Genomic DNA, 17500 nt, shown 5'->3' with positions numbered 1-17500 from the left:
TGTCGGAATGGCAGCGTGAAGCGGCTGACCTCCCTTGTTCGAAGGTTCTAATGGATACAGATCGTGTATCAATAGCTATCTTAAGGCGGTGGCCTCATGGAGCTGACCAGCGGCAGCGATTATTCTTATATCTATAAGAATGCCATAGTAATATGGCGATAACAATTATATATATATATATATATATGTTTTTGTTCATGTATATATATATGGATTTGCAAGGGGTCGAAGAACCCGATTTCTATTAAAACCCCAGGGGGAAGAACTCACGACTACTACTACCATTATTATTACTGCTGCTAGTTATTCGACTGGTGCAGCCACTCCTAGAAAACAAGTCTAGGCCACACTGTTTAATTTACAAAACAGATAGTAGTAATTTGCTGTCGCAGTCGGTTGAGTCTAGAATTGTTTTCTGTACCCGATTTTTTTCCTCCGTTTTCCCTTCTTTGGATCTTTCCTTTTCCTATGTTTCTGACGAAGAGCTCCGCTCCAAACGTTAAACCCTCCTTTTTTTCCTGTCCTGAGCGTCCAATAACAATATACTTGTTCTACATCCTCGCCTTCTTGCATTTTCTCTTTGTGTTATCATTTTTGGATTAACTATATATATATATATATATATATATATATATATATATATATGAATAAATAAATAAATGGAGTTGAACGAAGATGTTAATAAAAACCGTTAGTGGAATTCAGTGGCGTGCGGTGACTTCCGGGGCTGGGCATGCAATGAATTTCTTTACCCCCCCCCCCCGGGCAATTTTTCAGTAAAAAAAATTTTCGAATTCCTACGATTTACATATGGGAGATTCTGAATATGCAATCAACCCCGTATGACCTAGAATAAAAAAAAAAAACGTCGCCCTGGTACTATTTAAGAAGAGTGGTCCCGTTGCGCGCGCTCGCGCATCCGCGCTGGCCAGTCGTGACTAGTCGATCCTACGACTATCTAGCAAAGTAAATAAATTTTTTAAACAAAATATATAAAACACAAAAACACAAAGTAAATAATGTTTTAAACAAAGTAAATAAAACACAAAGTAAGGATCGACTAGTCACGACTAGCTGGCGTGGATGCTCGGTTGCGCGCACCGGGACTACTCTTCTTAAATAGTACCCATGATTTTTAAATTGTTTGCAATACTCATCAAATTTGTTGAAATTCGAAAGTTCCATGAATTTAAACTCTTCTAAGGATGAATATCGTGCTTTTATTTGGTCAACTATTGTACTGATAATTTTGTTATAAAGCATTATATAAAGTCGTTGGGGCTCAATAGATATATTCTTGGATCTCTGAATTCCGATTCCTGCATCGACTCCATATTTTTCCCCCCGGGTTCAGTTCCACTGCGTGGCACCTTGGGCAAGGGTCTTCTACTATAGTCTCGGGCCGACCAAAGCCTTGTGAGTGGATTTGGTAGACGGAAACTGAAAGAAGCCCGTGGTATATATGTATATATATATGCGTGTGTGTGTTTGTACGTCTGTGTTTGTCCCCCTAGCATTGCTTGGCAACCGATGCTGGTGTGTTTATGTCCCCGTTACTTAGCGGTTCGGCAAAATAGACCGATAGAATAAGTCCCGGGCTCGAGTTGCTCGATTAAAGGCGGTGCTCGAGCATGGCCGCAGTCAAATGACTGAAACAAGTAAAAGAGATTGAAAAATTATCAAGTTTGTTTTCGAGTACAGTTCTAGTTTTATCTATTTGATCTTTACAATACACTATGTCATGACTTTTACTCTGGAGGATGTTAAATATGAAAAAAGAAAAAATCTCACTGAATACTTCTAACAAAAATAAGAAATCAGGAGCTTTTAAAGTTTGTAAGAATTCAATTGCTGAATTTATGGTGGTATCATCCCATGCTTCAGGATTTTCAATGATGTGCTCAAAAAGGCTGATTATGAAATGATAATTTTCCTTTGTGGTAATAATAAGCCGTGAGGCTGTTGCCTTCGGAAATCTTTTTTTTAACAATGTTATCTAATGCATTAGCCCTTTTCGGTGTTGGTCTCCCACCGATATAATTAATTATTTTCCATCGAATTCTCCTTTCGGAAAACTATTTCTCAAAATATCGTTTATAACACACATTTCACTCATTTCGTAAAAGGCTGTTCTTATATACGAACACACGTGGAAGCGCCGGCGTAAATTGTAAGTCAATTTCAACAAAACAGAAAGATACAGAAAGAGTGGGTATCATGCGGTCAGCTCATAGCATGACATGCCACTGAGAGAAAGTGGAAGGGGGTACAAAATATTATGAACGATCTTTCCTCCTAGCATCTGTTTTATCAATTCACTAAGAGAGAGAGAGGAAGGAGGGACAAACTAAGAGACAGAGAGGGAGGTCATGCGGGTCTTCCCACAGCATAGCCACTAAGAGAAAGAGGAAGGGGGTAAAAATATTTCAAATGCCCTATCCCCTTAGCATGTCTTTTAAACAAGTCGCTAAGAGTGAGAGAGAGAGGAAGGAAGGACAAACTGAGACAGAGAGGGAGTGTCTAACATGCTGGTCTTGTCAATGCATGACTTCTAAAAGCAGAAGTAGAGTCACTGAGAGAGAAGGGGAGAAAAATACAACTGGACGGATTTTCTTTGAAACAAAGTAACTATTTTATCTAATTTTCCGATCATATGGATAAAAAAATCACAGGGCATGCAACGCATACCTTGCATACCTGAGAGTGCACGCCCCTGGTGGAATTGACGTCAAGGTTAGATAGTAGGAAGAGAAGTATATGTCGAAAGTAAAGGAATTTTATTAACATCTTTGTTCAACTCCATTTATTTATTTATTCATATATAACACACAAATTTCTGCACATGAACCCGGAGTTTCTACCTTTGGATAGGTCGCTTCAACCGTGTTTCTGACGTGAATTTGCTACCCTGGTATCGGTTCATCGAATTTTCCATGTTGACTGTAAACAAAGGATAATTCATTCACCCATCGATATATATATATACATATATATATATATCTATATATATATAGATATATATATATATATATATATATTATATATATATATATATATATCTATATATATATATGTGTGTGTGGTGTGTGTGTGTATGTGTCTGTATGTGTGTGTGTGTGTGTATGTGTGTGTGTGTATGTATGTATGTATCTATGTAAGTATGTATGTATGTATGTATGTATGTATGTATGTATGTATGTATGTCTATATATATACAGGGGTTGAACAAAATAATGAAACCGCCTTAAAATTCCAAACAAATTTATTTTAATGTGGGGTAAGACCGCCTTTGTCAGTAATTGCAGCTTGAATTCTATGCAGTATGGATTCGTACAACGTTTGAATTGTTTCCAAAGGAATTTTTGTCATTCTTCAGCGAAAAGAAGTCTCCAGTTCTTGTAGTGATGATGGTGGAGGATATCGACTCCTTACTTGTTTTTATAAAATGCACCATAACTGTTCAATAATATTGAGATCTGAGGACTGTGATGATCAGATAAGTTGTTTAACTTCACTAGAATGTTCCTCGTGTCATTCAGTAACAACTTTAGCTGTGTGAATTGGTGCATTATCATCCTGAAAGGTTGCGTTACCCCCCGGAAACAGTTCCACAAACAGGATAAATTTGAACGCATAAAATGCGTAAATAGTTTTGACTATTAATTCTGCCATGAAAGGAAACCATTGGGTCGGCGGATTTCCAAGATAAATCCCCTCAGATCATCACAGATACTCATCCATGTTTAACGGTTGGAAGAAGGCAGACTGGGTCAAATGCTTCTTTCGGTTGTCACCATACTTATACTCGGCCGGTGGTCGGAAATAACGTTCTACCACTGCTCTAGGGAGCAATTCTGTAGGTTTTTACTCTACTCTAAACGCTTTGCAACGTTGGGTTTTGAACGTAGTGGTTTTCTGATTGCAGACCTGTAAAATCTGGCAAACAGTTTTTGAAATCTGGCGAACAGCTCCCGGCGAACAGTTTTTGTGGAAAATGGGATCCCGAGGCGGTCATTCCGCTCTGCAATACTTTTGGGAGTTGTATTTTCATGATCCTTTCTAAAAATTCGCGTAAGAGTCCGGCAGTCCCTATCTGAAAGTTTTGGTTACGCACTACGGTCGGTGTAATCGACTTAATCCCTTTGTCTGTCCTTGTTTGTCCTCTCCGTGTTTAGCCCCTTGTTTAGTACCAACTATTTGACCTCATTGAAAGTCCGATAGATCTGTAAATTTAATGAATTTTGATTACATTTTTCTGATGACATATGAAAAGAAACGCAATTTTACCAAAACATATTAAGCAATACTAATAATGAATCGAAGAACATACAAATTTGTACAGAGAATTTCCTTAAAACTGGTCTTCGGTTCAGTCTCAGGTGTATTCTAATATAGCCTCGTAACCACCAAAGACTTGTCAGTGGGTGGTGTAGAAACAAACTGAATGCACCTGTTTGTGTATGTATGGATGTGTGTGTGTATGTGTGTGTTTTATACTAAAACTATAATCACTGCGTTCTGTTTTTACATTCTACTATTCAATCATTCTTCCTCTACACAGAACTGGCTATAAAAGAATTCGTACACCCTGTTATAATTGCTGTAATGGATGGAGTGACAAGAATGGGCAGTGCACAGGTAAGGACTCTGTTGATGTTATCTTATTCATAACATATAGACAACTTTTACTTAATCTATAATATAAACTGAACATGGGCGATCGTTCTATTCTTTCTTGTCTCGAGGTTCACAGCCAAACGGCAGAGTGGATTAGCGTGAAAAATGGCACACATGTGGTTACGAGTGCATAGATTGGAATGCGGTTTGTAGTTTTCCCTAGCCCAAATACTTACCGAGAAAATCAATTAAAACTTTTTCTAAAGGAATTCCCCTTTTTCTTCTGCTACGGGGTGATGTCTTAAGGTTCACAGTCAAACGGCTGGGTGGATTCGCGTGAAAAATGGCACACATGTGGGGATGGGTGCATAAATTGGAATGCGGTTTGTAGTTTTTCCGTAGCCCACATACTTACCGAGAAAATCAATTAAAACTGTTTCTAATGGAATTCGCCTCTTTCTTCTGCTATTAAAACAACCTGTTGCTTAGAAGCTGTTTTCTGACGGGGTGGGGTCAGGAAATTTTCATACAGCTGGCGGCTCCAATCGAAACAGAAAACCGAAATGATATGGTTGAGAAACGCTGTTATAGATTATGCCTAACCGAAAATGAACACAGCCACATTATCCAAACAGACTGGATGAAACCGGGCTTAGCTGCTAATATCTTATATTCTGTATCCGAATATATGAACAATAGCGTCGTTAAATTTTTCATTTCATTTTCTATCATAGAATAAGAAAATAGCGTCGATAATTCCAGCCCAATTTGCATCTAGTTTTCATTTCGATTCTTCTTCATTTCTACGACTGAATTAGCTTATTCGAGAACAACACATATCTCTCATCAAATATCCGATTCTAACATAAATCCTGATATTGTAATACCCAAGTATATCGTAATGACGATGAAATCTTTACTCTTGCATGTAACTCTAGAATGCCTCTCTACGGGTTCTTCAAAGAAGAATCTAATATCGACAGTGCCATATTGGCTCGTGTGCCACAATCGATGTCACTTCAAATGCCTCTCAATAATATTTCTCTTTTGGGTGTGCGTGGCTCTTATTTCTCAACGATTTTAACCTGACATGTACCTATTTCTTTATTACCCACAAGGGGCTAAACACAGAGAGTACAAACAAGGACAGACAAACGGATTAAGTCGTTATATCGACCCCAGTGCGTAACTGGTACTTATTTAATCGACCCCGAAAGGATGAAAGGCAAAGTCGACCTCGGTGGAATTTAAACTCACAACGTACCGGCAGAAGAAATACCTATTGCTTTACTACCCACAAGAAGCTAAACACAGAGAGGACAAATAAGGACAGACAAAGGGATTAAGTCGATTAAATCAACCCCAGTGCGTAACTGGTACTTAATCTATCGACCCCGAAAGGATGAAAGGCAAAGTCGACCTCGGCGGAATTTGAACTCAGAACGTAACGGCAGAGGAAATACCTATTTCTTTACTACCTAAAAGGGTCTAAACACAGAGTGTACAAACAAGGACAGACAAACGGATTAAGTCGTTACATCGACCCCAGTACGTAACTGGTACTTATTTAATCGACCCCGAAAGGATGATAGGCAAAGTCGACCTCGGCGGAATTTGAACTCAGAACGTAGCGGCAGACGAAATACCGCTAAGCATTTCGCCCGGCGTCCTAACGTTTCTGCCAGCTCGCCGCCTTAACCTGACATGTACCGTGATATCAATTTGCCCTTGGTAGCTTATTGCCCAAAACATTTTATGGCCGCAAAAAAAAAAATCAACGGTGCAGGAGTGGCTGTGTGGTAAGTAGCTTGCCAACCAACCACATGGTTCTGGGTTCAGTCCCACTGCTTGGCATCTTGGGCAAGTGTCTTCTGCTATAGCCACGGGCCGACCAAAGCCTTGTGAATGGATTTGGTAGACGGAAACTGAAAGAAGCTTGTCGTATATATATATATATATATATTATATATATATATATATATAATATATATATGTATGTATGTGTGTGTGTATGTTTGTGTGTCTGTGTTATATATATATATAAAGCCTTGTGATTGGTTTTGGTAGACGGAAACTGAAAGAAGCCTGTCGCATATATACATATATATATGTGTGTGTGTGTGTGTGTTTGTGTGTGTGTATGTTGTGTGTCTGTGTTATATATATATATAAAGCCTTGTGATTGGTTTTGGTAGACGGAAACTGAAAGAAGCCTGTCGCATATATACATATATATGTGTGTGTGTGTGTGTGTGTTTGTGTGTGTGTATGTTTGTGTGTCTGTGTTTGTCCGCCCCAACATCGTTTCACAACCGATGCTGGTGTGTTTACTTCCCCGTCACTTAGCGGTTCGGCAAAAGAGCCCGATAGAATAAGTACTAGGATTACAAAGAATATGTCCCGGGGTCGATTTGCTCGACCAAAGGCGGTGCTCCAGCATGGCCGCAGTCAAATGACTGAAACAAGTAAAAGTGAGTAAAGAGAGAGAGTGTTGAAAATACTTACAGGGACCAGAAAATAATGGATTTACGTTTTGGCAGCACGCCAGCAATTTCGGGGTAGGGTTAAGTCCATCAGCTAAACCCTGGTGGTCGACTAGTACTTGTTTTCTTGACAGCTGAAGTATAAAACGAAAAGTCGATATCGGGGGTATTTAAACCGAGAAGGTGGTGAGCTGGCAGAAACGTTAGCGCGCCGGGTGAAATGCTTAGCGGTATTTCGTCTGCCGTTACGCTGTGAGTTCAAATTCTGCCGAGGTCGACTTTGCCTTTCATCCTTTCGGGGTCGATAAATTAAGGACCAGTTACACACTGGGGTCGATATAATTGACTTAATAGGTTTGTCTGTCCTTGTTTGTCCCCTCTGTGTTTAGCCCCTTTTGGGTAGTAAAGAAATAGGTATTTAAACCGAGAAAGTGAAGACAAACGAAGTGCCACAAAATAATTTGCCCGGGGAGCCAACGATACTGCCACCTCACTGCTAATGATGATGATGGTGATGATGGTGATAACAACAACAACAACAACAGCAACAACGACAACAACAACAACGGCAACAACAACAACAACAACAATGATAATAATAATAATAATAATAATAATAATTAATAATAATAATAATGATAATAATAATAATAATAATAATAATAATAATAATAATAATAATAATAATAATGATAAAATAATAATAATAATAATAATAATAATAATAATAAAAAAAAAAATGAACGAACTACTGAGTTTGGTTTAATGGCCTACCAATGTATACTATGAGTTTCTTTGCCCTAGGAGTCGGGAAGACACTCGGCAAGGAATGGAAGCAAATTTGAAAGAAGAAAAAAAAGTAATAATAATAATAATAATAATAATAATAATAAAAGGTATTTGTCAAGACCTTCCAGAAACTGAGCAAATATAAAGATCTTAAAATAGAAATCAACAAAATGTGGAACCTGAAGACTAAAACAATGCCTGTTGTCATAGGTGCCCTGGGAATGATAGCGAAAGGGGCTGATTGCTACCTAACTCAGATACCAGGAAACCCCAAAATAGTAAAAATTCAAAAGATAGTGCTCATGGGAACTGCTCATATCCTACGCAAAATACTTTCTATGTAATCTCAAGTTTTAAAACAAACATAATTTTCGTATTTTTTTTTAGTCATTCACTAGTACAACATTAAGTAGACAACCAAATATCGGGCACCCTAGGCATAAGACCAACATGAACTTCCAACCTGTTGTCTCTTAAGGTCTCTGGGTGAGACTTGGAGCCAGTTTGGGCAAATGTAAAGCAAAAGTCAAATAATAATAATAATAATAATAATAATAATAATAATAATAATAATAGATGCAGTACCAGGCAGTGGCTCTCATGGCTTCTGATCTTAACTGATTGGAAGTGTTATCATGTACATTGTTTTGTCTTGGTATAAAAGATGGGCTACAGCAAATATTCTGCTCAATACCACAGATTTGCTTGTCAGTTGTTTGACCTTAACCAGTTGAGCATGTCCCTTAGTGGCTGACGATATGTGCATCTCTGATCACGAGCAGAAGTAGTGGGGGAGCATCATGGCCATGTGTTGAGAGGGATTCTTTGGAGTTTGAATGGTTCACCTCTGGAACATAGGTGTTTCGTTCAACATCCTAAAGCAACCCTTATTCAGGGACCGTTTGAGCAGGATGGGCTACTCAACCTGAAGAAAATTCTAACTGGGCCCCACCTGCAAGGTCATGTGCTGTTATCTTGATATGAGATCACCATGTCGCGCACATATGGTTGTGATGCATGTGCCTGGTGTACCTTTATCAGACGGGTAGTCATGATGGGTATATTGGGCTTCGTATATTTTACCCCAGTGTCACTTTGATGGCATGAACTGCTCTCTCACTCAATAATAATAATAATAATAATAATAATTTCTATGTAATCTCAAGTTTTAAAACAAACATAATTTTCGTATGGTTTTTAAGGCATTCACTAGTACAACACTAAGTACAAAACCAAATATGTGGCACCCTAGGAATAACATCAACACGAACTTCCAACTTGTTGTCTCTTGAGGTCTCTGGGTGAGACTTGGAGCCAGCTTGTGCAAATGTAAAGCAAAAGTCAAACATATAATAATAATAATAACAATAATAATAATAATAATAATAATAACAATAATAATAATAACAATAATAATAATAACAATAATAATAATAAGAGTAATAATACCGCATGCAGGTCCGCCTGACAGTACTTTCGTGCCTGTAGAGCTTGTCACAAACCGGTAGAGCATCATGGTAGCAATGCCAGGGCAGGGATTTCTTGAAGTTATCCATAATCCTGCACCCCCTGCTAAAAAAACCCCAGTTAATTGTTCCCTCCCGACATCCAGAGTTTCTCCAAAGACGTCGTCGCTCTTGCCCGTCACTAATTCCCAATAATTCTTTTTTACTTTCCAGACATCAACGAGTGCAAAGGGAGGAACCCGTGTGGCAAATACGGAAGATGCCGCAACAGACTAGGATCTTACAGATGTTACTGTAAACGAGGTTTCCGTTTCAATGGGAGAACATGTGTTGGTAAGTACAAGAACTCAACAACAGTCACAACAACAACAACAATAATAATAATAATAATAATAATAATAATAATAAAATAATAATAATAATAATAATAATAATGATGATGATGATAACAATAATAATAATAATAATAATAATAATAATGATGATGTTGATGATGATGATGATGATGATAATAATAATAATAATGATGATGATGATGATGATGATGATGAACATGATGTGATGATATGAGATGATGATGATGATGATGAAGATGAACATGATGATGGTGATGATGATGATGATGACGATGGTGATAATAATAATAATAATAATAATATATAATAATAATAATATAATAATAATAATTTATGATAATGATAATATAATAATAATAATAATAATAATAATAATAATAATAATAATAATAATAATAACGTGGATCCTACGGCTGTAAAAAATAACTACTCATCAATAAGATGTTCTTAGAAGATTGTCACAACGACACAAAAACTTATCAATAGCCTGGATAGACTATAAAAAGGCTTTTGATAGCCTACCATATAGCTGGATTAGGAATGCCTGGAAATGTATAAGATAGCTCTTACTCTGCGAAACTTTTGACTGTAAGTATGAGATCATGGAGACCCCACTAACTCTGAACAGTGACAATGAATCCCTAAATGCTGGTGATGTAAAAATTTCATGTGGCATTTCCCAGGGTGACTCACTATCAACTCCTCTTCTGTTTAGCCTTAATACCTCTCTCAAAACTGCTCAATGACGCGCAGTACGGATATAAAATGTTTGATAAAAATATAATCATCTCATTACATGGATGATTTAAAGCTTTTTGCAAAAAATGACCAACAACTCAAGGCTCACTAGCGATAGTCAACAATTCAGTGACGACATCAGAATGCAATAAAGCTACCTTTATCAAGAAAAAATGACAGAAACATCTAACGTTAACCTTGACCAGCAGAATGTCATGAAAGAACTAGACCCAGCGGAGAGCTGCAAGTACCTAGGGGTAATTGAAGGAACGGAATAAGGCATTCATAGATGGAGGAAAGGATCAGGAGAGAATGTTATCGAAGAGTGAGAGCAATACTCAAGACAGAGCTGAATGCAAGAAACAGGATCAGTCGTGACTTACAGTTTCAATATCGTTAACTGGTCAATTACTGAAATATGTCAGCTCGACAGAAAAATACGAAACTGTTGACAATGCATAAATGCACCACCCTAAGGTAGATACAGAACGACTTTATCCGCCAAGAAAAGAGGGAGCGTGGTCTTTTACAACTGGCAATAACAATGAAGATTGCTACAATTGGCCTAGACACCTACCTGAAAAGTCTGAGGACTGGATGTTAAAACTTGTCTCAAAACATGAAAACAAGAAAGCATCATACTCAGTCACAAAACAGGCAAAGGAATATCTAAGTGAATTCCGAATACAACCAATTTCGGAATTAGAGATAGATATACAAGAAACAGCACAGAAAAAGCTAGGCGCATGAAAACCGTGCCAAAACTGCGGCCTTAGATATTCTGAATAATAAATGGCAAGAAAAACCTCTCTATGGCAAATACCCAAAGAGAGCGAATAATGCAGATATCGACAAAGCCCTGACCCATCAATGGCTAATGGCCTCTGGCTTAAAATCTGAAACAGAGGAGTTTATCATAGCAGCACAAGATCAATGCCTACCTACAAGAAACTACCAGGCCAACATATTAAAGAACGGCAGTACCCAACATGTGTATGCCGACAACAAAATGAAACCATTGATCATGTTGTCTCCAAATGCAGTCTTCTAGCGCCTACAGAGTACCTCAACAGGCATGATAGAGCTGCACAATATATTCACTGGGTAATTTGCAAAAACCTGGATTTGCCCCATGAAAAACCTGGTGGGAACACAATCCACCTCCAGTGCTTGAAAATGACCACATCTCACTCCTCTAGAACTTCACCATTCAAACTGACAGAAAGATAGATGCAAATAGGCCAGACATCATATTGAAAGACTTCAGACAAAGAACATACCTCCTCATTGATATGACTGTCCCAATCGATATAAACGTATCTGTCAAGACCTACCAAAAACTGAGCAAATATAAAGATCTTGAATAGAAATCAGCAAAATGTGGAACCTGAAGACTAAATCAATACCTGTTGTCATAGGTGCCCTAGGAATGATAGCGAAAGGGGTTGGTTGCCACCTAACTCAGATACCAGGAAACCCAAAAATGGCAGAATTCAAAAGATAGTGCTCATGGGAACTGCTCATATCCTACGCAAAATACTCTCTATGTAATCCCAAGGTTTAAAACAAACTTTTTAAAAAATTTATTTATTAGACATTCGCTAGTACAACACATAAAAAAACAAATATATGGCACACTAGGCATAACAACAACGTGAACTTCCAACCTGTTGTCTCTTGAGACCTCCGGGTGAGACTTGGAGCCAACTTGTACAAATATAAAGCAAAAGTCAAACATATAATAATAATAATAATAATAATAATAATAATATAATAATAATAATAATAATAATAATAATAATAATATAATGCCTTCTAGCGAAGCACAAGCCTCAGATTTGGGGGAAGGGACTAAGTCAATTTGATCGACCCCAGTGCGTAACTGGTACTTATTTAAACGACGCTGAAAGGATGAAAGACAAAGTCGACCTCGGTGGCATTTGAACTCATAACGTGAAGACAGACGAAATACCGATAATCATTTCACACGTTGTGCTAAATAATAATAATAATTAATAATATAATAATAATGATAATGTGATGATAATAATAATAATAATAATAATAATAATAATAATAATAATAATAATAATAATAATAATAATAATGATAATAATAATACTTTGGACTGAACAGAAAACAAATAGGGAAATATAATAGAAGATCACGTGTGGTGTTGAACAATGCAGTGTATACAATAATCGACAAAAACAATAAACAAAACAAGTAAACAATACAAGTTCCTCAAAAGGGATAGTTTCTCTCAGAGACAACCGAGGAACCCCACACAACCTGGTAATCCCAAACGCCAGATGCACCTCAGGAGCCGCCCCTTTCCGTCTTAACTCTTCCGATTTAGAAAGGAGAATTCATAGGTGGCACATTCACACGGATCATCCTTGCCACAATCACCCACGTCTCAACAAGTTTACTTGGGAGTCAGAACCTGTCTCTCTAACCCAGAATTTTTCCTTGGCTGAAGAGGAAAGTTTTCGGTCCTTTTGTCTCGTCCATCCCACTATCACCTTCACCACTGCCACCAAAGCACTCCGATCTCTGCTTTTGATTCGACGGTCATTCGGAATGCTCACAGCAGCCATATTCATACCGCTCTATGTCACGCTGGTGAGTACGGGATTCAAGCCCTCTCTCCTTATCTCCTCAAAGACATACATCATCTCGAAAGAGTCCAGAAGGTGGCTACCCGCATGGTTCTTGGTCTCAAGCATTTGTTTATGAAGAATGGCTGAAGACGCTCGACCTTTATTCTCTAGAAAAAACGACGACGCCATGGTGATCTCATTCTTGCTCACAACATCATAAACGGAAAGTGTAACCTCTCGAAAGAGCTGTTCTTCACTCCTGCTCCAAAGCGTCGGTCTGCGAGGTCACTCCAAAACTCAATCGAAGGAGAGAGGCTTTCTCTGTCCGGGTTGCGGATCCATGGAATAAGCTGCCGGACGAGATAGTGAAGATGCCGAGACCGCTCGGTTCAAAGTCTCTCTTGACCAGAAATGGCCTGAAACTTTGCATGAACACCACCCTGTACATAACTCCGTGTCCCCCTACATGGCCTTGCTTTTTGCTTTTTGAGCCAAAAAATTAACTTAACTAACTTAACTAACTTTACCTGTCTTTCCTTCCCGGGCTAAGGAAGCTGGTGGGGCGAACTTCACGACTGACTTGGCTAACAACCGGATCCCTCCTGTACGCGATAACAGCTTTTCGTCAAAACTCCACACGTCAGTAATGCACGGACACTGGACGAGTGCGGGCAGAGCGGTTTCGTCGCCTTGCGTACATCTCGGACAGGTCCACCTGACAGTATTTTCGTGCCTGTAGAGCTTGTCGCAAACCGGTAGGGCCACGGTAGCAATGCCAGGGCAGGGATTTCTTGAAGTTATCCATAGGCCCCCACCCCCCCTGCTAAAAAAACCCAGTTAATTGTTCCCTCCGACCCAGAGTTTCTCCAAAGACGTCGTCGCTCTTGCCCGTCACTAATTCCCAATAATTCTTTTTTACTTTCCAGACATCAACGAGTGCAAAGGAAGGAACCCGTGTGGCAAATACGGAAGATGCCGCAACAGACTAGGATCTTACAGATGTTACTGTAAACGAGTTTTCGTTTCAATCGGAGAACATGTGTTGGTAAGTACAAGAACTCAACAACAGTCACAACAACAACATAATAATAATAATAATAATAATATAATAATAAATAATAATAATAATAATAATAATAATAATAATAAAAAATAATAATAATAATAATAATAATGATGATGATGATAACAATAATAATAATAATAATAATAATAATGATGATGTTGATGATGATGATGATGATGATAATAATAATAATAATGATGATGATGATGATGATGATGATGAACATGATGGTGATGATGATGATGATGATGATGATGATGATGAACATGATGATGGTGATGATGATGATGATGATGATGATGATGATGATGATGATGATGAACATGATGATGGTGATGATGGTGATAATAATAATAATAATAATAATAATAATAATAATAATAAAATTTGTGATGATGATGATGATGATGATGATGATGATGATGGTGATGATGATGATGATGAACATGATGATGGTGATGATGGTGATAATAATAATAATAATAATAATAATAATAATAATAATAATAATTTGTGATGATGATGATGATGATGATGATGATGGTGATGATGATGATGATGATGGTGATGATGATGATGATGACGATGGTGATAATAATAATAATAATAATAATAATTTGTGATGATGATGATGATGGTGATGATGATGATGATGATGATGGTGATGATGATGATGATGACGATGGTGATAATAATAATATAATAATAATAATAATATAATAATAATAATTATGATAATGATAATAATAATAATAATAATAATAATAATAACGTGGATCCTACGGCTGTAAAAATCAACTACTCATCAATAAGATGTTCTTAGAAGATTGTCACAAACGACACAAAAACTTATCAATAGCCTGGATAGACTATAAAAAGGCTTTTGATAGCCTACCACATAGCTGGATTAGGAAATGCCTGGAAATGTATAAGATAGCTCCTACTCTGCGAAACTTTTTGACTGTAAGTATGAGATCATGGAGAACCACACTAACTCTGAACAGTGACAATGAATCCCTAAATGCTGGTGATGTAAAAATTTCATGTGGCATTTTCCAGGGTGACTCACTATCAACACTCCTCTTCTGTTTAGCCTTAATACCTCTCTCAAAACTGCTCAATGACGCGCAGTACGGATATAAAATGTTTGATAAAAATATAAATCATCTCATTTACATGGATGATTTAAAGCTTTTTGCAAAAAATGACCAACAACTCAAGGGCTCACTAGCGATAGTCAAACAATTCAGTGACGACATCAGAATGCAATAAAGCTACCTTTATCAAAGAAAAAATGACAGAAACATCTAACGTTAACCTTGACCAGCAGAATGTCATGAAAGAACTAGACCCAGCGGAGAGCTGCAAGTACCTAGGGGTAATTGAAGGGAACGGAATAAGGCATTCAGAGATGAAGGAAAGGATCAGGAGAGAATGTTATCGAAGAGTGAGAGCAATACTCAAGACAGAGCTGAATGCAAGAAACAGGATCAGTCGTGACTTACAGTTTCAATATCGTTAACTGGTCAATTACTGAAATATGTCAGCTCGACAGAAAAATACGAAAACTGTTGACAATGCATAGAATGCACCACCCTAAGGTAGATACAGAACGACTTTATCCGCCAAGAAAAGAGGGAGGCCGTGGTCTTTTACAACTGGCAATAACAATGAAGATTGCTACAATTGGCCTAGACACCTACCTGAAAAAGTCTGAGGACTGGATGTTAAAACTTGTGTCAAAACATGAAAACAAGAAAGCATCATACTCAGTAACAAAACAGACAAAGGAATATCTAAGTGAATTCCGAATACAACAAATTTCGGAATTAGAGATAGACATACAAGAAACAAGCACAGAAAAAGCTAAGCGCATGAAAACCCGTTCCAAAACTGCGGCTTTAGATATTCTGAATAATAAATGGCAAGAAAAACCTCTGTATGGCAAATACCCAAAGACAGCAAATAATGCAGATATTGACAAAGCCCTGACCCATCAATGGTTAATGGCCTTTGGCTTAAAATCTGAAACAGAAGGGTTTATCATAGCAGCTCAAAATCAATGCCTACCAACAAGAAACTACCAGGCCAACATATTAAAGAACGGCAGTACCCAACATGTGTATGCCGACAACAAAATGAAACCATTGATCATGTTGTCTCCAAATGCAGTCTTCTAGCGCCTACAGAGTACCTCAACAGGCATGATAGAGCTGCACAATATATTCACTGGGTAATTTGCAAAAACCTGGATTTGCCCCATGAAAAACCTGGTGGGAACACAATCCACCTCCAGTGCTTGAAAATGACCACATCTCACTCCTCTAGAACTTCACCATTCAAACTGACAGAAAGATAGATGCAAATAGGCCAGACATCATATTGAAAGACTTCAGACAAAGAACATACCTCCTCATTGATATGACTGTCCCAATCGATATAAACGTATCTGTCAAGACCTACCAAAAACTGAGCAAATATAAAGATCTTGAAATAGAAATCAGCAAAATGTGGAACCTGAAGACTAAATCAATACCTGTTGTCATAGGTGCCCTAGGAATGATAGCGAAAGGGGTTGGTTGCCACCTAACTCAGATACCAGGAAACCCAAAAATGGCAGAAATTCAAAAGATAGTGCTCATGGGAACTGCTCATATCCTACGCAAAATACTCTCTATGTAATCCCAAGGTTTAAAACAAACTTTTTAAAAAATTTATTTATTAGACATTCGCTAGTACAACACATAAAAAAACAAATATATGGCACACTAGGCATAACAACAACGTGAACTTCCAACCTGTTGTCTCTTGAGACCTCCGGGTGAGACTTGGAGCCAACTTGTACAAATATAAAGCAAAAGTCAAACATATAATAATAATAATAATAATAATAATAATAATAATAATAATAATAATAATAATAATAATAATAATAATGCCTTCTAGCGGAAGCACAAAGCCTCAGATTTGGGGGAAGGGACTAAGTCAATTTGATCGACCCCAGTGCGTAACTGGTACTTATTTAAACGACGCTGAAAGGATGAAAGACAAAGTCGACCTCGGTGGCATTTGAACTCATAACGTGAAGACAGACGAAATACCGATAATCATTTCACACGGTGTGCTAAATAATAATAATAATAATAATAATAATAATAATGATAATGATGATGATAATAATAATAATAATAATAATAATAATAATAATAATAATAATAATAATAATAATAATAATAATAATGATAATAATAATACTTTGGACTGAACAGAAAACAAATAGGGAAATATAATAGAAGGGTCACGTGTGGTGTTGAACAATGCAGTGTATACAATAATCGACAAAAACAATAAACAAAACAAGTAAACAATACAAGTTCCTCAA

General features: G+C 37.4%; 1 protein-coding gene across 4 annotated transcripts in view; it reads left to right on the top strand.

Annotated features, from left to right (window-relative positions):
- The window catches only part of LOC115214845 (fibulin-1-like), a 41873-nt gene that overhangs the window by 10169 nt on the left and 14204 nt on the right, over nt 1-17500 (top strand). For 2 of the 4 annotated variants that reach the window (XR_005000397.1, XR_005000396.1), the window contains exons 3-5: nt 4562-4638; nt 9569-9688; nt 13979-14097. Coding sequence is in view for 2 of the 4 variants with exons in the window: in XM_036505446.1 (XP_036361339.1) it covers nt 4562-4638; nt 9569-9688 (197 nt within the window). In the remaining 2 variants the exon portion in view is untranslated. The remainder of the gene's footprint in view (nt 1-4561; nt 4639-9568; nt 9689-13978; nt 14098-17500) is intronic. The other 2 variants (XM_036505446.1, XM_029783878.2) reach the window with 1 other exon arrangement.

Source organism: Octopus sinensis, linkage group LG8 (genome assembly GCF_006345805.1).
Source record: "Octopus sinensis linkage group LG8, ASM634580v1, whole genome shotgun sequence".
NCBI lineage: Eukaryota > Metazoa > Mollusca > Cephalopoda > Octopoda > Octopodidae > Octopus > Octopus sinensis.
The sequence above is the reverse complement of the archived record's forward strand: the minus strand, read 5'-3'. Positions and strand labels throughout refer to the sequence as shown.